Source organism: Amblyomma americanum, chromosome 9, assembly GCF_052857255.1.
Source record: "Amblyomma americanum isolate KBUSLIRL-KWMA chromosome 9, ASM5285725v1, whole genome shotgun sequence".
NCBI lineage: Eukaryota > Metazoa > Arthropoda > Arachnida > Ixodida > Ixodidae > Amblyomma > Amblyomma americanum.
The window spans coordinates 136,938,633-136,961,975 of record NC_135505.1 but is presented as its reverse complement, the minus strand read 5'-3'; the positions used below and the strand labels follow the sequence as shown (position 1 = coordinate 136,961,975).

The following is a 23,343-nucleotide window of genomic DNA, read 5'->3' as shown; positions in this document are numbered from 1 at the left end:
GGGACTGCTTGAAGCACGGAAAGGGCCGTACCAAGGCCGTATTGGCTGTATCGCAGAGAAGTGTTCTTTCCCCCACGTTATTTAACCAATTTAACGTTGCAATGACTTGTCTTCTCCAGGCCTTGAATAAAAATCGCAGGCGTGTAAGCATTTGCATTTGGATTTGACGGCTACCAACCCAAGCGATTAGCTAGGTGAGAGGCCCAACTTTCGGTACAACCGAGCTCCAAGTGTGGGATTGACTACATCAGTGGAAAAGTGCCGCTTTGTCTTTTTTTTTTTTTTCAGGTGTTGGAAGGTGCTATGCGCGGTGGAAGAGAAACCCTGACAGCTCGTGCATTCTCGTATTTAGTCACATGCGCTTTCTTGTTGCCGTTCTTGATTTCCGTCTCCATGTGGCGACGAGCTGTGGACATCTCCATTTTAGCGCCCCAATGTGATCAATACAGTCATAGGTACAAGTGAAGAATGGTGACATCATCTTCCCTCAATGGTCGGACTCCATAAAGGCGCACTTGGTAGTGAGCTGCATAGTGTACCAACTGCTTCATCTTACCTATTTCACAGTTTGTTTTGAACGTCTAGAAATTTTGCACCGAAATAGCCTAAGGAGAGAGCTTGGAGCTCCGCAGTCGGCCGCGAAAAATCGATTTCGCTCACTATCTAAACTTCTTTGCATTGTGACTCATCGGTGAAACAATGGGTACAATAAGCTTTCCCCTGGCCTGGTGCTCGGCTTCATTGCATTGGGAAATGGGTCTGTAGCCGAGTTTTTCGCAGATCCAAGAGGCTACGTTATAACGTGATTCACTTCAAAACGGCGGGAACCACGTCGTCCTCAGCGTAGACGTCACGAGCTTGAATCAAGTGGCGGGAAAATTTTAAAATCCAATTTTTTCAAACATAAATGCCTCCTTTACTGTCGGACAAACGAGCCAGAGAATCAATTCTTGCGGGGGACAGTAATTCGATGGAGAAAACGAAGGATATTAAAAGAATGGTTTATACAAGTAACTATTTCCAGCAAACTGATAGTCCCAACAGCTACAGAGGATGGAGCCAATGGGCCATTTGAACTGAGACCATTAAGACTCCCACTCTGATATTTTTCTTGGGTAAAGAACCGAAGCTGCCACTCTTTGCACATGTTCATTTTCTCTTCCTCGCTCCATCACATATTTCAAACTGTGAGTTTATCTCAGTCTCAATTCGCTTGTTATTGGAAGTAAAGTAAAAAAAACATTCAAATCACTTTAATTCCAAACAGTTACATTCAGTACGGTGCTTTCACAAGTGAGGCTAGAGGCAGTTCAACAATTACTGCCATCTTTACTTCTGAAATGCTCTATCCTCCTCTCATGGGTTGACACTATAATATCGGTCAGTGAAAAAAGTTTAATAGGCGAGAGATGAGACATAGGGCACATCTTGAGTTGAACAGCTGACGATGGGCTGGGTGAGGCAGAGGCAGGATTCTGAACAGTCTCCTTCAAGATGATTCTTTTCGTCTGTATATCATGTTCAACCATCCAGTTTTAGAGTGTCGAATAATTGTTTTGGGTCGCAAATTATTTTTTTCTTGTTGTTGAGACCGGAATTTCCTCGGTGTCAAATTAAAGGACTATCGTGAAAATCGCGCTAATAGCGCAGTTATGCTACTAACAGCCTTTTTGCTTCTTAAACGCAACGACCTTTTACAAATATAAAGGCCATGTAAACATCTATGGCCACCAGCGTTGTGAACAAGTAAGTTGAACGCTTGCCTAAGCGGTGGAAGATAAAACGGGTCCAGTGTCGGCAGGTGCTACCATCGCTGACGACGCTAAGACTCCGCGTGCGTTATCGGGGAGACTGTCAAGGCCAGGTTGGCCCGGTTCAAGGGTCAAATGGCGTGAATCCGAGGTGTGGCCTTATACTACATAGGGCACATCTTGAGGCGAATAGCTGACGATGGGATGGGTGAGGCAGAGGAAGGATTCAGAACAGTCTCCTTCAAGATGATTATTTTCGTCTGTATCATGTTCAACCGTCCAGTTTTAGATTGTCGAATAATTGTTTTGGGTCGCAATTTGTTTTTTTGTGGTAGAGACCGGAATTTCCTAGGTGTCAAATTAAAGGGCTATTGTGAAAATCGCGCTAATAGCGCTGTTATGCTACTAACCGCCTTTTTGCTTCTTAAACGCAACGACCTTTTACAAACATATAGGTCATCCTAGTCGAAATCAAGAGAAAGAAATGGGCTTGGGCAGGGCATGTGATGCGAAGGCAAGATAACCGCTGGTCTTTAAGGGTAACGGAGTGGGTTCCAAGAGAAAGTAAGCGTAGCAGGGGGCGGCAGAAGGTTAGATGGGCGGATGAGATTAAGAAGTTTGCAGGCAAAGGGTGGATGCAGCTGGCAAAGGATAGGGTTACTTGGAGAGACATGGGAGAGGCCTTTGCCCTGCAGTGGGTGTAGTAAGGCTGATGATGATGATGATGATGATGTTGTGGACAAGTCAGTTTAACGCTTGCCTCTGCGATGGAAGATAAAACGGGTCCAGTGTCGGCAGGTGCTACCATCGCTGACGAAGCTAAGACTCCGCGTTATCGGGCAGACTGTCAAGGCCAGGTTGGCCCGGTTCTAGGGTCAAATGGCGTGAATCCGAGGTGTGGCCATATCCTACATAGGGCACATCTTGAGGCGAATAGCTGACGATGGGATGGGTGCGGCAGAGGAAGGATTCAGAACAGTCTCCTTCAAGATGATTATTTTCGTCTGTATCATGTTCAACCGTCCAGTTTTAGATTGTCGAATAATTGTTTTGGGTCGCCATTTTTTTTTTTTTGTGGTAGAGACCGGAATTTCCTAGGTGTCAAATAAAAGGGCTATTGTGAAAATCGCGCTAATAGCGCAGTTATGCTACTAACAGCCTTTTTGCTTCTTAAACGCAAAAACCTTTTACAAACATATAGGTCATGCAAGCATCAATGACCACCAGCGTTGTGGACAAGTCAGTTTAACGCTTGCCTCTGCGATGGAAGATAAAACGGGTCCAGTGTCGGCAGGTGCTACCATCGCTGACGACGCTAAGACTCCGCGTTATCGGGGAGACTGTCAAGGCCAGGTTGGCCCGGTTCTAGGGTCAAATGGCGTGAATCCGAGGTGTGGCCATATCCTACATAGGGCACATCTTGAGGCGAACAGCTGACGATGGGATGGGTGAGGCAGAGGAAGGATTCAGAACAGTCTCCTTCAAGATGATTATTTTCGTCTGTATCATGTTCAACCGTCCAGTTTTAGATTGTCGAATAATTGTTTTGGGTCGCAATTTGTTTTTTGTGGTAGAGACCGGAATTTCCTCGGTGTCAAATTAAAGGACTATCGTGAAAATCGCGCTAATAGCGCTGTTATGCTACTAACAGCCTTTTTGCTTCTTAAACGCAACGACCTTTTACAAACATATAGGTCATGCAAGCATCAATGACCACCAGCGTTGTGGACAAGTCAGTTTAACGCTTGCCTCTGCGATGGAAGATAAAACGGGTCCATTGTCGGCAGGTGCTACCATCGCTGACGACGCTAAGACTCCGCGTTATCGGGGAGACTGTCAAGGCCAGGTTGGCCCGGTTCTAGGGTCAAATGGCGTGAATCCGAGGTGTGGCCATATCCTACATAGGGCACATCTTGAGGCGAACAGCTGACGATGGGATGGGTGAGGCAGAGGAAGGATTCAGAACAGTCTCCTTCAAGATGATTATTTTCGTCTGTATCATGTTCAACCGTCCAGTTTTAGATTGTCGAATAATTGTTTTGGGTCGCAATTTGTTTTTTGTGGTAGAGACCGGAATTTCCTCGGTGTCAAATTAAAGGGCTATTGTGAAAATCGCGCTAATAGCGCAGTTATGCTATTAACAGCTTTTTTGCTTCTTAAACGCAACGACCTTTTACAAACATATAGGTCATGCAAGCATCAATGACCACCAGCGTTGTGGACAAGTCAGTTTAACGCTTGCCTAAGCGGTGGAAGATAAAACGGGTCCATTGTCGGCAGGTGCTACCATCGCTGACGACGCTAAGACTCCGCGTTATCGGGGAGACTGTCAAGGCCAGGTTGGCCCGGTTCAAGGGTCAAATGGCGTGAATCCGAGGTGTGGCCATATACTACATAGGGCACATCTTGAGGCGAATAGCTGACGATGGGATGGGTGAGGCAGAGGAAGGATTCAGAACAGTCTCCTTCAAGATGATTATTTTCGTCTGTATCATGTTCAACCGTCCAGTTTTAGATTGTCGAATAATTGTTTTGGGTCGCAATTTGTTTTTTGTGGTAGAGACCGGAATTTCCTCGGTGTCAAATTAAAGGGCTATTGTGAAAATCGCGCTAATAGCGCAGTTATGCTACTAACAGCCTTTTTGCTTCTTAAACGCAACGACCTTTTACAAACATATAGGTCATGCAATCATCAATGACCACCAGCGTTGTGGACAAGTCAGTTTAACGCTTGCCTAAGCGGTGGAAGATAAAACGGGTCCATTGTCGGCAGGTGCTACCATCGCTGACGACGCTAAGACTCCGCGTTATCGGGGAGACTGTCAAGGCCAGGTTGGCCCGGTTCAAGGGTCAAATGGCGTGAATCCGAGGTGTGGCCATATACTACATAGGGCACATCTTGAGGCGAATAGCTGACGATGGGATGGGTGAGGCAGAGGAAGGATTCAGAACAGTCTCCTTCAAGATGATTATTTTCGTCTGTATCATGTTCAACCGTCCAGTTTTAGATTGTCGAATAATTGTTTTGGGTCGCAATTTGTTTTTTGTGGTAGAGACCGGAATTTCCTCGGTGTCAAATTAAAGGGCTATTGTGAAAATCGCGCTAATAGCGCAGTTATGCTACTAACAGCCTTTTTGCTTCTTAAACGCAACGACCTTTTACAAACATATAGGTCATGCAATCATCAATGACCACCAGCGTTGTGGACAAGTCAGTTTAACGCTTGCCTAAGCGGTGGAAGATAAAACGGGTCCATTGTCGGCAGGTGCTACCATCGCTGACGACGCTAAGACTCCGCGTTATCGGGGAGACTGTCAAGGCCAGGTTGGCCCGGTTCTAGGGTCAAATGGCGTGAATCCGAGGTGTGGCCATATCCTACATAGGGCACATCTTGAGGCGAACAGCAGACGATGGGATGGGTGAGGCAGAGGAAGGATTCAGAACAGTCTCCTTCAAGATGATTATTTTCGTCTGTATCATGTTCAACCGTCCAGTTTTAGATTGTCGAATAATTGTTTTGGGTCGCAATTTGTTTTTTGTGGTAGAGACCGGAATTTCCTAGGTGTCAAATTAAAGGGCTATTGTGAAAATCGCGCTAATAGCGCTGTTATGCTACTAACAGCCTTTTTGCTTCTTAAACGCAACGACCTTTTACAAACATATAGGTCATGCAAGCATCAATGACCACCAGCGTTGTGGACAAGTCAGTTTAACGCTTGCCTAAACGGTGGAAGATAAAACGGGTCCAGTGTCGGCAGGTGCTACCATCGCTGACGACGCTAAGACTCCGCGTTATCGGGGAGACTGTCAAGGCCAGGTTGGCCCGGTTCAAGGGTCAAATGGCGTGAATCCGAGGTGTGGCCATATCCTACATAGGGCACATCTTGAGGCGAATAGCTGACGATGGGATGGGTGAGGCAGAGGAAGGATTCAGAACAGTCTCCTTCAAGATGATTATTTTCGTCTGTATCATGTTCAACCGTCCAGTTCTAGATTGTCGAATAATTGTTTTGGGTCGCAATTTGTTTTTTGTGGTAGAGACCGGAATTTCCTAGGTGTCAAATTAAAGGGCTATTGTGAAAATCGCGCTAATAGCGCTGTTATGCTACTAACAGCCTTTTTGCTTCTTAAACGCAACGACCTTTTACAAACATATGGGTCATGCAAGCATCAATGACCACCAGCGTTGTGGACAAGTCAGTTTAACGCTTGCCTAAACGGTGGAAGATAAAACGGGTCCAGTGTCGGCAGGTGCTACCATCGCTGACGACGCTAAGACTCCGCGTTATCGGGGAGACTGTCAAGGCCAGGTTGGCCCGGTTCTAGGGTCAAATGGCGTGAATCCGAGGTGTGGCCATATCCTACATAGGGCACATCTTGAGGCGAATAGCTGACGATGGGATGGGTGAGGCAGAGGAAGGATTCAGAACAGTCTCCTTCAAGATGATTATTTTCGTCTGTATAATGTTCAACCGTCCAGTTTTAGATTGTCGAATAATTGTTTTGGGTCGCAATTTGTTTTTTGTGGTAGAGACCGGAATTTCCTCGGTGTCAAATTAAAGGGCTATTGTGAAAATCGCGCTAATAGCGCTGTTATGCTACTAACAGCCTTTTTGCTTCTTAAACGCAACGACCTTTTACAAACATAAAGGTCATGCAAGCATCAATGACCACCAGCGTTGTGGACAAGTCAGTTTAACGCTTGCCTAAACGGTGGAAGATAAAACGGGTCCAGTGTCGGCAGGTGCTACCATCGCTGACGACGCTAAGACTCCGCGTTATCGGGGAGACTGTCAAGGCCAGGTTGGCCCGGTTCTAGGGTCAAATGGCGTGAATCCGAGGTGTGGCCATATCCTACATAGGGCACATCTTGAGGCGAACAGCTGACGATGGGATGGGTGAGGCAGAGGAAGGATTCAGAACAGTCTCCTTCAAGATGATTATTTTCGTCTGTATCATGTTCAACCGTCCAGTTTTAGATTGTCGAATAATTGTTTTGGGTCGCAATTTGTTTTTTGTGGTAGAGACCGGAATTTCCTCGGTGTCAAATTAAAGGGCTATTGTGAAAATCGCGCTAATAGCGCAGTTATGCTATTAACAGCTTTTTTGCTTCTTAAACGCAACGACCTTTTACAAACATATAGGTCATGCAAGCATCAATGACCACCAGCGTTGTGGACAAGTCAGTTTAACGCTTGCCTAAGCGGTGGAAGATAAAACGGGTCCATTGTCGGCAGGTGCTACCATCGCTGACGACGCTAAGACTCCGCGTTATCGGGGAGACTGTCAAGGCCAGGTTGGCCCGGTTCAAGGGTCAAATGGCGTGAATCCGAGGTGTGGCCATATACTACATAGGGCACATCTTGAGGCGAATAGCTGACGATGGGATGGGTGAGGCAGAGGAAGGATTCAGAACAGTCTCCTTCAAGATGATTATTTTCGTCTGTATCATGTTCAACCGTCCAGTTTTAGATTGTCGAATAATTGTTTTGGGTCGCAATTTGTTTTTTGTGGTAGAGACCGGAATTTCCTCGGTGTCAAATTAAAGGGCTATTGTGAAAATCGCGCTAATAGCGCAGTTATGCTACTAACAGCCTTTTTGCTTCTTAAACGCAACGACCTTTTACAAACATATAGGTCATGCAATCATCAATGACCACCAGCGTTGTGGACAAGTCAGTTTAACGCTTGCCTAAGCGGTGGAAGATAAAACGGGTCCATTGTCGGCAGGTGCTACCATCGCTGACGACGCTAAGACTCCGCGTTATCGGGGAGACTGTCAAGGCCAGGTTGGCCCGGTTCAAGGGTCAAATGGCGTGAATCCGAGGTGTGGCCATATACTACATAGGGCACATCTTGAGGCGAATAGCTGACGATGGGATGGGTGAGGCAGAGGAAGGATTCAGAACAGTCTCCTTCAAGATGAATATTTTCGTCTGTATCATGTTCAACCGTCCAGTTTTAGATTGTCGAATAATTGTTTTGGGTCGCAATTTGTTTTTTGTGGTAGAGACCGGAATTTCCTCGGTGTCAAATTAAAGGGCTATTGTGAAAATCGCGCTAATAGCGCAGTTATGCTACTAACAGCCTTTTTGCTTCTTAAACGCAACGACCTTTTACAAACATATAGGTCATGCAATCATCAATGACCACCAGCGTTGTGGACAAGTCAGTTTAACGCTTGCCTAAGCGGTGGAAGATAAAACGGGTCCATTGTCGGCAGGTGCTACCATCGCTGACGACGCTAAGACTCCGCGTTATCGGGGAGACTGTCAAGGCCAGGTTGGCCCGGTTCTAGGGTCAAATGGCGTGAATCCGAGGTGTGGCCATATCCTACATAGGGCACATCTTGAGGCGAACAGCAGACGATGGGATGGGTGAGGCAGAGGAAGGATTCAGAACAGTCTCCTTCAAGATGATTATTTTCGTCTGTATCATGTTCAACCGTCCAGTTTTAGATTGTCGAATAATTGTTTTGGGTCGCAATTTGTTTTTTGTGGTAGAGACCGGAATTTCCTAGGTGTCAAATTAAAGGGCTATTGTGAAAATCGCGCTAATAGCGCTGTTATGCTACTAACAGCCTTTTTGCTTCTTAAACGCAACGACCTTTTACAAACATATAGGTCATGCAAGCATCAATGACCACCAGCGTTGTGGACAAGTCAGTTTAACGCTTGCCTAAACGGTGGAAGATAAAACGGGTCCAGTGTCGGCAGGTGCTACCATCGCTGACGACGCTAAGACTCCGCGTTATCGGGGAGACTGTCAAGGCCAGGTTGGCCCGGTTCAAGGGTCAAATGGCGTGAATCCGAGGTGTGGCCATATCCTACATAGGGCACATCTTGAGGCGAATAGCTGACGATGGGATGGGTGAGGCAGAGGAAGGATTCAGAACAGTCTCCTTCAAGATGATTATTTTCGTCTGTATCATGTTCAACCGTCCAGTTCTAGATTGTCGAATAATTGTTTTGGGTCGCAATTTGTTTTTTGTGGTAGAGACCGGAATTTCCTAGGTGTCAAATTAAAGGGCTATTGTGAAAATCGCGCTAATAGCGCTGTTATGCTACTAACAGCCTTTTTGCTTCTTAAACGCAACGACCTTTTACAAACATATGGGTCATGCAAGCATCAATGACCACCAGCGTTGTGGACAAGTCAGTTTAACGCTTGCCTAAACGGTGGAAGATAAAACGGGTCCAGTGTCGGCAGGTGCTACCATCGCTGACGACGCTAAGACTCCGCGTTATCGGGGAGACTGTCAAGGCCAGGTTGGCCCGGTTCTAGGGTCAAATGGCGTGAATCCGAGGTGTGGCCATATCCTACATAGGGCACATCTTGAGGCGAATAGCTGACGATGGGATGGGTGAGGCAGAGGAAGGATTCAGAACAGTCTCCTTCAAGATGATTATTTTCGTCTGTATAATGTTCAACCGTCCAGTTTTAGATTGTCGAATAATTGTTTTGGGTCGCAATTTGTTTTTTGTGGTAGAGACCGGAATTTCCTCGGTGTCAAATTAAAGGGCTATTGTGAAAATCGCGCTAATAGCGCTGTTATGCTACTAACAGCCTTTTTGCTTCTTAAACGCAACGACCTTTTACAAACATAAAGGTCATGCAAGCATCAATGACCACCAGCGTTGTGGACAAGTCAGTTTAACGCTTGCCTAAACGGTGGAAGATAAAACGGGTCCAGTGTCGGCAGGTGCTACCATCGCTGACGACGCTAAGACTCCGCGTTATCGGGGAGACTGTCAAGGCCAGGTTGGCCCGGTTCTAGGGTCAAATGGCGTGAATCCGAGGTTTGGCCATATCCTACATAGGGCACATCTTGAGGCGAATAGCTGACGATGGGATGGGTGAGGCAGAGGAAGGATTCAGAACAGTCTCCTTCAAGATGATTATTTTCGTCTGTATCATGTTCAACCGTCCAGTTCTAGATTGTCGAATAATTGTTTTGGGTCGCAATTTGTTTTTTGTGGTAGAGACCGGAATTTCCTCGGTGTCAAATTAAAGGGCTATTGTGAAAATCGCGCTAATAGCGCAGTTATGCTACTAACAGCCTTTTTGCTTCTTAAACGCAACGACCTTTTAGAAACATATAGGTCATGCAATCATCAATGACCACCAGCGTTGTGGACAAGTCAGTTTAACGCTTGCCTAAGCGGTGGAAGATAAAACGGGTCCATTGTCGGCAGGTGCTACCATCGCTGACGACGCTAAGACTCCGCGTTATCGGGGAGACTGTCAAGGCCAGGTTGGCCCGGTTCAAGGGTCAAATGGCGTGAATCCGAGGTGTGGCCATATACTACATAGGACACATCTTGAGGCGAATAGCTGACGATGGGATGGGTGAGGCAGAGGAAGGATTCAGAACAGTCTCCTTCAAGATGATTATTTTCGTCTGTATCATGTTCAACCGTCCAGTTTTAGATTGTCGAATAATTGTTTTGGGTCGCAATTTGTTTTTTGTGGTAGAGACCGGAATTTCCTCGGTGTCAAATTAAAGGGCTATTGTGAAAATCGCGCTAATAGCGCAGTTATGCTATTAACAGCTTTTTTGCTTCTTAAACGCAACGACCTTTTACAAACATATAGGTCATGCAAGCATCAATGACCACCAGCGTTGTGGACAAGTCAGTTTAACGCTTGCCTAAGCGGTGGAAGATAAAACGGGTCCATTGTCGGCAGGTGCTACCATCGCTGACGACGCTAAGACTCCGCGTTATCGGGGAGACTGTCAAGGCCAGGTTGGCCCGGTTCAAGGGTCAAATGGCGTGAATCCGAGGTGTGGCCATATACTACATAGGGCACATCTTGAGGCGAATAGCTGACGATGGGATGGGTGAGGCAGAGGAAGGATTCAGAACAGTCTCCTTCAAGATGATTATTTTCGTCTGTATCATGTTCAACCGTCCAGTTTTAGATTGTCGAATAATTGTTTTGGGTCGCAATTTGTTTTTTGTGGTAGAGACCGGAATTTCCTCGGTGTCAAATTAAAGGGCTATTGTGAAAATCGCGCTAATAGCGCAGTTATGCTATTAACAGCTTTTTTGCTTCTTAAACGCAACGACCTTTTACAAACATATAGGTCATGCAAGCATCAATGACCACCAGCGTTGTGGACAAGTCAGTTTAACGCTTGCCTAAACGGTGGAAGATAAAACGGGTCCAGTGTCGGCAGGTGCTACCATCGCTGACGACGCTAAGACTCCGCGTTATCGGGGAGACTGTCAAGGCCAGGTTGGCCCGGTTCAAGGGTCAAATGGCGTGAATCCGAGGTGTGGCCATATACTACATAGGACACATCTTGAGGCGAATAGCTGACGATGGGATGGGTGAGGCAGAGGAAGGATTCAGAACAGTCTCCTTCAAGATGATTATTTTCGTCTGTATCATGTTCAACCGTCCAGTTTTAGATTGTCGAATAATTGTTTTGGGTCGCAATTTGTTTTTTGTGGTAGAGACCGGAATTTCCTCGGTGTCAAATTAAAGGGCTATTGTGAAAATCGCGCTAATAGCGCAGCTATGCTACTAACAGCCTTTTTGCTTCTTAAACGCAACGACCTTTTAGAAACATATAGGTCATGCAATCATCAATGACCACCAGCGTTGTGGACAAGTCAGTTTAACGCTTGCCTAAGCGGTGGAAGATAAAACGGGTCCATTGTCGGCAGGTGCTACCATCGCTGACGACGCTAAGACTCCGCGTTATCGGGGAGACTGTCAAGGCCAGGTTGGCCCGGTTCAAGGGTCAAATGGCGTGAATCCGAGGTGTGGCCATATACTACATAGGGCACATCTTGAGGCGAATAGCTGACGATGGGATGGGTGAGGCAGAGGAAGGATTCAGAACAGTCTCCTTCAAGATGATTATTTTCGTCTGTATCATGTTCAACCGTCCAGTTTTAGATTGTCGAATAATTGTTTTGGGTCGCAATTTGTTTTTTGTGGTAGAGACCGGAATTTCCTCGGTGTCAAATTAAAGGGCTATTGTGAAAATCGCGCTAATAGCGCAGTTATGCTATTAACAGCTTTTTTGCTTCTTAAACGCAACGACCTTTTACAAACATATAGGTCATGCAAGCATCAATGACCACCAGCGTTGTGGACAAGTCAGTTTAACGCTTGCCTAAACGGTGGAAGATAAAACGGGTCCAGTGTCGGCAGGTGCTACCATCGCTGACGACGCTAAGACTCCGCGTTATCGGGGAGACTGTCAAGGCCAGGTTGGCCCGGTTCTAGGGTCAAATGGCGTGAATCCGAGGTGTGGCCATATCCTACATAGGGCACATCTTGAGGCGAATAGCTGACGATGGGATGGGTGAGGCAGAGGAAGGATTCAGAACAGTCTCCTTCAAGATGATTATTTTCGTCTGTATCATGTTCAACCGTCTAGTTTTAGATTGTCGAATAATTGTTTTGGGTCGCAATTTGTTTTTTGTGGTAGAGACCGGAATTTCCTCGGTGTCAAATTAAAGGGCTATTGTGAAAATCGCGCTAATAGCGCAGTTATGCTATTAACAGCCTTTTTGCTTCTTAAACGCAACGACCTTTTACAAACATATAGGTCATGCAAGCATCAATGACCACCAGCGTTGTGGACAAGTCAGTTTAACGCTTGCCTAAGCGGTGGAAGATAAAACGGGTCCATTGTCGGCAGGTGCTACCATCGCTGACGACGCTAAGACTCCGCGTTATCGGGGAGACTGTCAAGGCCAGGTTGGCCCGGTTCAAGGGTCAAATGGCGTGAATCCGAGGTGTGGCCATATACTACATAGGGCACATCTTGAGGCGAATAGCTGACGATGGGATGGGTGAGGCAGAGGAAGAATTCAGAACAGTCTCCTTCAAGATGATTATTTTCGTCTGTATCATGTTCAACCGTCCTGTTTTAGATTGTCGAATAATTGTTTTGGGTCGCAAGTTGTTTTTTGTGGTAGAGACCGGAATTTCCTCGGTGTCAAATTAAAGGGCTATTGTGAAAATCGCGCTAATAGCGCAGTTATGCTATTAACAGCTTTTTTGCTTCTTAAACGCAACGACCTTTTACAAACATATAGGTCATGCAAGCATCAATGACCACCAGCGTTGTGGACAAGTCAGTTTAACGCTTGCCTAAACGGTGGAAGATAAAACGGGTCCAGTGTCGGCAGGTGCTACCATCGCTGACGACGCTAAGACTCCGCGTTATCGGGGAGACTGTCAAGGCCAGGTTGGCCCGGTTCTAGGGTCAAATGGCGTGAATCCGAGGTGTGGCCATATCCTACATAGGGCACATCTTGAGGCGAATAGCTGACGATGGGATGGGTGAGGCAGAGGAAGGATTCAGAACAGTCTCCTTCAAGATGATTATTTTCGTCTGTATCATGTTCAACCGTCCAGTTTTAGATTGTCGAATAATTGTTTTGGGTCGCAATTTGTTTTTTGTGGTAGAGACCGGAATTTCCTCGGTGTCAAATTAAAGGGCTATTGTGAAAATCGCGCTAATAGCGCAGTTATGCTATTAACAGCTTTTTTGCTTCTTAAACGCAACGACCTTTTACAAACATATAGGTCATGCAAGCATCAATGACCACCAGCGTTGTGGACAAGTCAGTTTAACGCTTGCCTAAACGGTGGAAGATAAAACGGGTCCAGTGTCGGCAGGTGCTACCATCGCTGACGACGCTAAGACTCCGCGTTATCGGGGAGACTGTCAAGGCCAGGTTGGCCCGGTTCTAGGGTCAAATGGCGTGAATCCGAGGTGTGGCCATATCCTACATAGGGCACATCTTGAGGCGAATAGCTGACGATGGGATGGGTGAGGCAGAGGAAGGATTCAGAACAGTCTCCTTCAAGATGATTATTTTCGTCTGTATCATGTTCAACCGTCTAGTTTTAGATTGTCGAATAATTGTTTTGGGTCGCAATTTGTTTTTTGTGGTAGAGACCGGAATTTCCTCGGTGTCAAATTAAAGGGCTATTGTGAAAATCGCGCTAATAGCGCAGTTATGCTATTAACAGCCTTTTTGCTTCTTAAACGCAACGACCTTTTACAAACATATAGGTCATGCAAGCATCAATGACCACCAGCGTTGTGGACAAGTCAGTTTAACGCTTGCCTAAGCGGTGGAAGATAAAACGGGTCCATTGTCGGCAGGTGCTACCATCGCTGACGACGCTAAGACTCCGCGTTATCGGGGAGACTGTCAAGGCCAGGTTGGCCCGGTTCAAGGGTCAAATGGCGTGAATCCGAGGTGTGGCCATATACTACATAGGGCACATCTTGAGGCGAATAGCTGACGATGGGATGGGTGAGGCAGAGGAAGGATTCAGAACAGTCTCCTTCAAGATGATTATTTTCGTCTGTATCATGTTCAACCGTCCAGTTTTAGATTGTCGAATAATTGTTTTGGGTCGCAAGTTGTTTTTTGTGGTAGAGACCGGAATTTCCTCGGTGTCAAATTAAAGGGCTATTGTGAAAATCGCGCTAATAGCGCAGTTATGCTATTAACAGCTTTTTTGCTTCTTAAACGCAACGACCTTTTACAAACATATAGGTCATGCAAGCATCAATGACCACCAGCGTTGTGGACAAGTCAGTTTAACGCTTGCCTAAACGGTGGAAGATAAAACGGGTCCAGTGTCGGCAGGTGCTACCATCGCTGACGACGCTAAGACTCCGCGTTATCGGGGAGACTGTCAAGGCCAGGTTGGCCCGGTTCTAGGGTCAAATGGCGTGAATCCGAGGTGTGGCCATATCCTACATAGGGCACATCTTGAGGCGAATAGCTGACGATGGGATGGGTGAGGCAGAGGAAGGATTCAGAACAGTCTCCTTCAAGATGATTATTTTCGTCTGTATCATGTTCAACCGTCTAGTTTTAGATTGTCGAATAATTGTTTTGGGTCGCAATTTGTTTTTTGTGGTAGAGACCGGAATTTCCTCGGTGTCAAATTAAAGGGCTATTGTGAAAATCGCGCTAATAGCGCAGTTATGCTATTAACAGCTTTTTTGCTTCTTAAACGCAACGACCTTTTACAAACATATAGGTCATGCAAGCATCAATGACCACCAGCGTTGTGGACAAGTCAGTTTAACGCTTGCCTAAACGGTGGAAGATAAAACGGGTCCAGTGTCGGCAGGTGCTACCATCGCTGACGACGCTAAGACTCCGCGTTATCGGGGAGACTGTCAAGGCCAGGTTGGCCCGGTTCAAGGGTCAAATGGCGTGAATCCGAGGTGTGGCCATATACTACATAGGACACATCTTGAGGCGAATAGCTGACGATGGGATGGGTGAGGCAGAGGAAGGATTCAGAACAGTCTCCTTCAAGATGATTATTTTCGTCTGTGTCATGTTCAACCGTCCAGTTTTAGATTGTCGAATATTTGTTTTGGGTCGCAAATTATTTTTTTGTACTTGTTGAGACCGGAATTTCCTGGCTGTGAAATATATGTATATATATCGGATCGACATAATTCAATTTATATTGTGGTGCTCGGGCACCACACTGCGCCTGTTATAATTTTATTCCAATGTACAACCACCGCGGTTACGATTTGCGTTATAACGGATAACGCTGAGACACGAAACGCAAGCAGCAGACCGAACGCTCTAAAATGCATCGTGGTGAACAAAATAAATCAAGTCTACAGCATCTACTGAAAACACGTATCCAATGGAAGCGTTTCCCTCGAGAAACCTGACAACATCTTTAGAACTCATTGTAGCAAAATGATCGTGACCAGGAGAGAATTAATTTGTTTCTGCAGGTATTTGCTTAGAACAAGCTGCCATGTACCGTTCTCACTGACCACCTTTCTAGAATGCATCGGCGGTTTGTGCGTTTCGGCAGTAAAAAATACAGTAACCTTTACTGTTACTAATGTCGTTAGCCTACCAACTCAAATTTAACTCTTTACAGATCATGGCCGCCTTGCCTTACACTCTCCCCAAACTGGCTTTCAATGGATTAAAGTTCTTTCATTCTTGTTCTCTCGGCAATTTCGCTCTAGGTTTTAATCTCCGGCGCAATGAAAATCAATAGGAATCAACTACTAATCTGAGATTTCATGAAAGGCTAACTTATAGGTGCTTTCTACTAAGGTGACGCTTCTTTGTTCCTTTTATAAACTCTTTTTTATACTCCTGAACCACGACACCAATGCAGCCTCCGCGCAGCTGCTGCCAGCGAAAGTCTATATAATTGTGGGTCACCGTATGTTTAATTTCGTAATGGTCTGTCGCTTTATCGAACAGGGTAAGCTATCATGCTTTCATATCTGTAGTTGTGGAGTCTGAAGACAGCTCTAAAGCTGCCACTTGACGCAAATTTCGACGGCCGTAGTCGTATAGGAATGAGTTATCGCCGGTGCCCTAAGTAATTCTTTCGGCGGCTCTTGAAAAACAAGCTATCTCAAAATTTCTTCAAGACTGGGATGATTTCTATCGTTTTGCATGTTGAATAAGTTAAGTGTTAGGTCCCTGGTTGTGGAAATAATGAAAGCGTTTTCTCCGTCGAAAGTTACCAGATGCACGTCAGCAGCTGATACATATCGCATGCATAATATGTGACGCGTGTTGATCCGCCAGACCCTCGTGGGATTGATGTGGTTCCGTTCTATCGTTGCTCACGCGAGCGAAATATCGAATACGCTTTAGAGCCACTGCGAGCTTGAAGAGTAGGAATAAAAACTAAATTAACAGCACCGGCCGTAACGTGATGAACCTCGATCGCCATTGGACAATCGCTCAAGAACCGGACGGTGTAATAGATCTTTCGAAAAGAAGGGCGCACAACGGCCGTACTCTCAAACTACGTCACTTGACGACCACAAATTGCGGGAGGCAGCAAAGTGGGTGCGATTGACTGCGTTCGACTGCAAGGCGCCAGTATAATTACCTGCTAGTGGTCTTGCGGAAACAGGACTTGTGACCCATGATGGCTCTCTCATGGCGTGAGTAACAGCCACTTTCGTAATTGACCGACGGATAAGCCTGCCGACGGATTATCTGCGGATATGTTGATCGTTATAGTGACATATCTTACAAGATATGAAAAAATTCCACCATAAACTCTTTTTCCGTTCGAAAATGCTTTTGTCCAGAACTGTTGGGTGTGCATATTGCACAAAAGGCAAATAATTGTTCTTTCATTGTTTCAAGTTAAATATTTTAGCATGCCCCAAAACCTCAGCGTTCTGTATCGATTTCTCCAATGCTCTTAGTGTAGTCTTGCTTGTTAGAGATATGTGATATAACAATCTGCCAAAGTTTCGATCGTTCGAAAGCCAGGTCACCAATTGCATACAGTGCTACACATCAAGAAGTCTTCACGCGTACCACGTAGACGATATATTTATTCGGTGGAAGCAAGGACGACAGAAGCTCCCAGTGTTTCGCCATTGTCCACGCTATACAAGATATCTCTGGGACCATGGCCTCAACTTTCTTGAGCACAAGGTTTGAGTGTCCGCCTTACGCACTTTGTTTTTATTGGCCACAATTTACCACTGACAATGCTCACGTGCTTATGACAAACTCATTTTTAATTCTGTCTGTTCTCTTCCGGTCCTTTTTTTCTCCCTTCCCATGTGTAGGGTAGCCAACCTGACGTACTACATCCGGTTTACCCACAGGCTCCTTCCCCCCCCCACCTCTTCCCCCTATGTCCACGATACTTCCAGCCGTAATGGCCGCTTCTGATTTCCATTTCTCTGCAGGCAAAGGACTGAAGTTCGCTGCTAAGCAAAGCAAGGCGACCAGGCGCTGTTTTACCATCGTTCCAGCAGCGCTGTCTTCAGAGCCAACGGAACAGTCTTACATGGTTCGGCTTTTCATCATCCACGCAAGATTCATCCGGTTCTTTGGCTGCCTGTTCATCGGCAACATGAAAAAGGAATCGCTGAAGAACGCCAGGATGACCTGGAAGAGCCCTTACTTGATTTACTCCATCGCCTGGCTGGCGACGCTTACAACCATGGAGGGCATCACGATCGCGTCGAAGGCGACCTGCTTATCGGACAAATCTTGCAAGTTTTCCGAGTCCATCGGGTTCATCGCACACGTCGTGGCCGCCGTCAAATGGCTCTTCAACTTCATCTGTCTCGCCTTCGGGTCTCGGAGGCTCTTGGACTTTCTGCGGGACGCGGCGGAGTTAGAGAAGTGCACCGGCTTCGTTCCCGAAAAGAGGTCGATCTGCCGCTACAACGGCCGCGCTTGGTTCAAAGTCGTGTTGAGGTCAGCCATGCTGGCCACTGCGGTATCATGCTTCTCTCTGGTGTTCCTGATGCACTGCAGAATGTTCTCAGGAGAGCGCAAACACTGGCACCCGCTCTTCAAGGCTCTGGCCGTTCTTAGCTCCGTGGCGCTCCTGTTCTGCGAGTCTTACATGTACATGTCCCTGGTCCATTTCTGCGGCGTCCTGGTGCAGTACCTGAGGGCGCAGGTAGCGACCTTTGAGGAATGCCGCCGGATGACTAAGGCCACGACGCTGGCATACGTCGCTGCGGCCTCCAGAATCGAAGAAGTGCGCGCCAACGTCTGCAAGATAAAGGCGCTCAAGGCGGTCATCAACAGCGTATGGAGTCCGATGATCCTGGTATCTTCGGCAAGCCTCCTCGGCTCGCTGTGCATGACCCTGTACAGGTCCTTCCACGTAACGGCGCTGGCCCTGGTAGACACCTGGATTGCGGTCACCTACACGGCTTACAGTACCCTTGGATTCGTAGACTTCGTCCTTACAAGCAGTGACCTTGCAAGCGAGGTGAGTGATGGGTCTACCAGTGCGCTCGCGATTATGTACTCCATGACTGGAACATGCGCATTAATAAGCGCTAATAATACAAGGAAATAACAGTAGTTTCTTATCCAAAACGCTGCCGAATAGAATGGCGACCTGTCCCTGTAGTGGTAACTTGTGGAGTTAAATTTCTGAAGACTGGGACAGTGCTCAGAGCGGTTGAAGGGAAGATTATAGGTATGTAACGTTAAAAGACAAATTGACTTTGTCTTAGATGAAACAAAATGGAGTACATTACTATGACCAGGTCATGTATTACGGAGAGGTGATTACGGATGATCCGTTAGGCTAAGGAAATAGATTGTAAGGGAATTAAAATGTAGCTTAGGGCAGTATAGAGCCGTGCGTAGATATAGGCTTAGGAATTCCGCTTCGGAAGCCGCGGGTGGCGCTGGAGCGTGCTTAATGCAAATCAGTGGGAGGGGCCTCGTAATCCAGTGGACCTTGCTGATATTGATGGCGACGGCGATAACAACGACTTTGCGACATCCTTTCAGGTTCGTAAGTTGAAGGATGCAGTCAAGAATGCGGCCTTGCTCGAACCTACTAACCCCTATTCACATCAGGTAAGCCCTGTGTATGTGATGGCCGTGGGGCCTATAGAAGTAAGTGCGAAAACACATGTAGTGTTTTGTTCTCGTGCCGCAGGTTCAGTATCTGCATGACATCATCGAACCCGATGAAATGTGCCTCACCGCCGGCGGTTTCTTCCGCCTCGACCGCTCGCTCCTTGTCACGGTACGTCACGATTGTGGTTGCTTAGAAGAGCAGGACGCTTGATTTCGAACGCCGCGGCTCTCTGCTGATGATAACGAAAATATATATTGTAGTACAGTTAGAGGGTGGGTAAGAGAAGGGCGAAGACTTTAGTCCTGGACTTCGTTGGCGTAAGCTGCTGCCCTTGCTCGTTCGATAACCACTAGTTATCAAGAGGGTCGTGTCTTTCGTGGGCGTATACATTCTCCATGAGTGCCGGGATTGTTCTGGGGCTTTAGTTTTCGCTTATTCGCCGTTTCTGGTGTTATTCATTTCTCTTTAGAAGCCAGAGTTCTGGCATTTCTGCACCGTTCCTTTATATCTGTTTTCTCTGCAACTAGGGGCTTGGGCTACAATCCGCCGTCTTTCGTGTTCGCCGAGGACACCTTGTGACGACAAAAAGTACTATTTTCCACGAACCTTCGCCTTAAGAGCTAGCGCTCTGAAACGAAGGAAAAATCAAATTCAAAGATCAATGGGAAAGTGATCAATGTAAAAGCGGAATGTACACCAGGAACTTCTAAACGCAGATTTGTCTCATTACATCGTATGGTCAGCGGCCAGGTTTCTATTTATTTCATTAATTTAAAACATACTGCAGTCATCGAAGACTAGGATGGAAGCAGGAGAGTAATGCAGATAAAAAAAATCAGTTCAGCGCCACCATGAGCAAGCAACAAAAAACATAAAACGGACATAAATGCACTAGAAACACAAGATGTATGCAAAAAAAAAGAAACCAGTACACATCACAGAGGAAAATTCAACGCTGGGCATTTCGTGCACGTTCTTCAAAAATAGTACAAGAAAATTAGTAACCGATTACAATTACTCCATCGGAAATTTAACTGATTACAGTGGGCAATTACAGCTCCGAAAAAGTAACTTAACAGTTAGAGAAAGGAATCTGTTGCGTTATTTTCCTTCCAACTTTTATTGCCATAAATCAAATTTATTCAAACTACACTGCAGCTTGCTCGATATTTTGTTACTTGTAAATTTTGAAAAGGAGTTGTTTTTCGAATTTGGCCTCGCTAATTTTCCCGCCTTTCCTCGTGAATAGATCAGCAGCTACACTAAACGCTATCTCAATGTGTATCCTGGAGGGAGGGGCGGTATTGTAACGTATAAACACCTTGCACACCAGGTCGTAGCTGGGAAATGCTTCGATGCTAGCGTCCTAGTACTATGAAGAGCCGCGCTCCATTGTTGCTCCGTGCTTTGTGTGGAAGCCTTACGAGTTCGGTGTAGTGGCCGTTAAGTCGCAGCGCCATCTAACAGGACGAGGGGACCCTACAGAGCGGTCACGTTATATTTCTGGGGAAGAGAACTACCGTAAAAGATGGCGGTGACCCGATTGTGTTCCGGACATGATCGCGTACTAGGCTTCTCCGCAGCGGGTCCATTATCATTGTTACGAAAGATCCATCCCCGCTAGCCAGTGTTTTCCGTCAGGTTCGGGTTCTCTAAGCAGTACCGTTGCATTCAACTTGGTTTGGGAAAAAATTAACCAGTTACCAGTAATCAATTACAAAAAGTAATTGAATTGCCTTGAACGTTACTGTTTGAAAAAGTAATCAGTTAATTACAAAACTACAAGAAAATGTAATCGATTACCAGCGATCACTTATACTAGTGATGCGTTACGTACAACTCTGCCGCTTACCATACTATAGCCGGATACAACTCAAGAACAAAGCGACTTATCCCCGCTAAAGGACCCCCTTCCAGCCAACGGCGTCGGCCAATTCTCATGACCCTGCTAGCGTGACATTGCAAGGAGCGGGGTGACAATGCAGGGTGCACACAAAACAAATTCTCACCCTTAAGGGTGCAAATCAGCTGTCCCCAGACGAACACCCTTTTGGGTGCTGTGAAAGGGTGCAGAGATAAGCGCCCTTCAGGAAGGGTGCACAGCATGAAAGTTTAGAGGGCGCGCATCAATCCAAGGCTTTTGCTTCATGGGTGAATCAATGTGGAGCACCCTTCCAACATGCATTCGTAGAGGTGTTATGGAAAAATAGTACCCTTTAATGAGGGTGCACCATTACATCCTCTAAAGTATCATTAAGTGCACCCTTCCTTAAGGGTGCTGATCTCTGCACCCTTTTTTAGCACCGAACAATTGGAAAAGGGTGTTCGTCTGGGGACAGCTGATTTACACCCTAAAGGGTGAGAAATTGTTTAGTGTGTGGAGACTGTCCCCGACCACGGAAGCAGGGGAGTATCCCCTTTCATCTGGCACTCCATGCATTGTCGTGCTAGCAACTTCATGAGAATCGGCCGACGCCATTGGCTGGAAGGGGGTACTTTGACGGGGAATAACCGTTTCGCTCATGAGTTGCATCCGATTATAGCCAACCGGGCCGGACGCGAATGTGGAAGGTGCTGACGACGCGCTACGTCTTCGCCGTTCATCTCCATTTGCCTCCAACTGCTGGCGTTGCAATAGCGTTTTCAGACCTTTGTTGCGTTGAGGTGCTCGTGCCGCGATGTCAGCGAAGAACCTTCAATAGAGCGGTCAGGAGTAACACGTAATCAGACATCAGCTTCTCCCAATACTGCGCAAACCGTGCTCTCCGTTCTCGGGGACATGAAAATCGGCTGTGCGTTATAATCGGGTAATTACGGTTCATCACTTGCGATAAAAACAGTTGCCCGAGTAAATCGCTCACGAGTAATAGCATGTATGAACGGAAAAGAATTCCTTAAAGGTGCTGATACAGGTCGCACCTGTGGTAAGGCTGTTGTCACACAGCTGACACTACCGCCCGTAGCTATCGGAGTGCAAGGCATATCCGCGATTTAGCGCAAGTTACCGTTATTTGACGAATACTGGCGCTAACGTTTTTCAAGACCAGGGTGACCGAAACGGTAGTGGAACAGGAGAAAATCAAGTGCGGTAAATGAGCACATGATCGGGGCAGACATGCAGAGGAGGCACGGGGACTGTATACTATAGAACGAACATGGGTTGAGGTGAGGAGTGCAATACACATCCTCACTGCGGTGGACACTGCGAAGAGCGTGGAGCTAGGGTTTGGGAGAGATTTTTCACCCACAGGCAGGGTCCGGAGATTCTCTGTAATAAGCAGTTTTAGCGTGCTCGTGCAGTAAATATACACTAGACACCTTTGGCATACCGTGTACCGTGTTACTGGTGCTACCGTTCCCGGAGTACCCGCCCACCGCTGTTGGGCACGCTCTGATTGGTCCCGATGCCGCAGTCGCACGTGTAGCTGCCGGGCACCTGGCGCCATCTGGCGCCGTCAAGATGATTTGCGCATTGGCTGCGTACGGGCTCCCGGTACTGCGGTACCGGTATCATGGTATGCTAAAGGTGTCTAATATAACTACGACTGCACGGCAAAGGGGGCTAGACAAGCCAGACAGCGGTATTAATGGCAACGGCTGTCCTGCTGAGCTTGAACTCCGTAGTGCGATTTATTTCTTCTTTACAAAGGATGGTACTGTCCTATACTGATGGACAGGGTTACTTGAAGACCATTCTAAAACTTCTTTTTGTGCTTGAGTCTTGCTGCGATAATTAAGAACATGGCGATCATGAGTTAGTGGAAAACTGCCGTATACCAACCAGCCGTCTTGAAATTCAACCTACGTTTTTTTTTTTTTGCAGATGGCTGGATCGGTCATCACATTCACTGTGATCCTCGTGCAAACCAGCGACGACCTAAAGCATCGGATGCGAACATAGGGCTTTATCCAGTGCGGCTGATGTAGCACGCTTTTGTGATTTGTGATTTTGTTTTTGACGTGAACAAAAATAAAAAGTGGAAAAAGACGCGTGGCCGATCCTGTTTGCGTTTGTCTAGCGCGGTTGATGTACGCTTTTGTGATTTGTAATTTTGGTATTTGTGAATCAGTTGTTGCTACTGGTATTGTTTTTGAGGCACGCTCGAGCGCTGTGAGGCTGATAATCACGTGACAAGCAGCGCTACTACGCCGAGGCCAACGGATACAGCGGGATATATCTGGTAACAGCTGCGATGTAATAACACTGCAAACTCAGCATTCCGATTAGTCACGATA

The 23,343-nt window shown here is 46.6% G+C and overlaps 1 protein-coding gene across 2 annotated transcripts; it reads left to right on the top strand.

The window, feature by feature from the left end:
- Positions 1 to 299: 299 nt before the first annotated feature.
- Positions 300 to 23,028, top strand: LOC144105599 (uncharacterized). 2 transcript variants are annotated; one of them, XM_077638718.1, is made up of 5 exons: positions 300 to 521; positions 17,459 to 18,501; positions 19,035 to 19,103; positions 19,186 to 19,275; positions 22,931 to 23,028. In XM_077638718.1, the coding sequence occupies exons 1-5, from the start codon at positions 491 to 493 to the stop codon at positions 23,006 to 23,008; spliced, it is 1,311 nt and encodes a 436-aa protein (XP_077494844.1). In that variant the 5' UTR covers positions 300 to 490; the 3' UTR covers positions 23,009 to 23,028. The 2 variants fall into 2 exon arrangements, with proteins under 2 accessions (XP_077494844.1, XP_077494845.1); XM_077638719.1 differs by lacking the exon at positions 300 to 521 and adding an exon at positions 16,552 to 16,693.
- Positions 23,029 to 23,343: the final 315 nt, after the last annotated feature.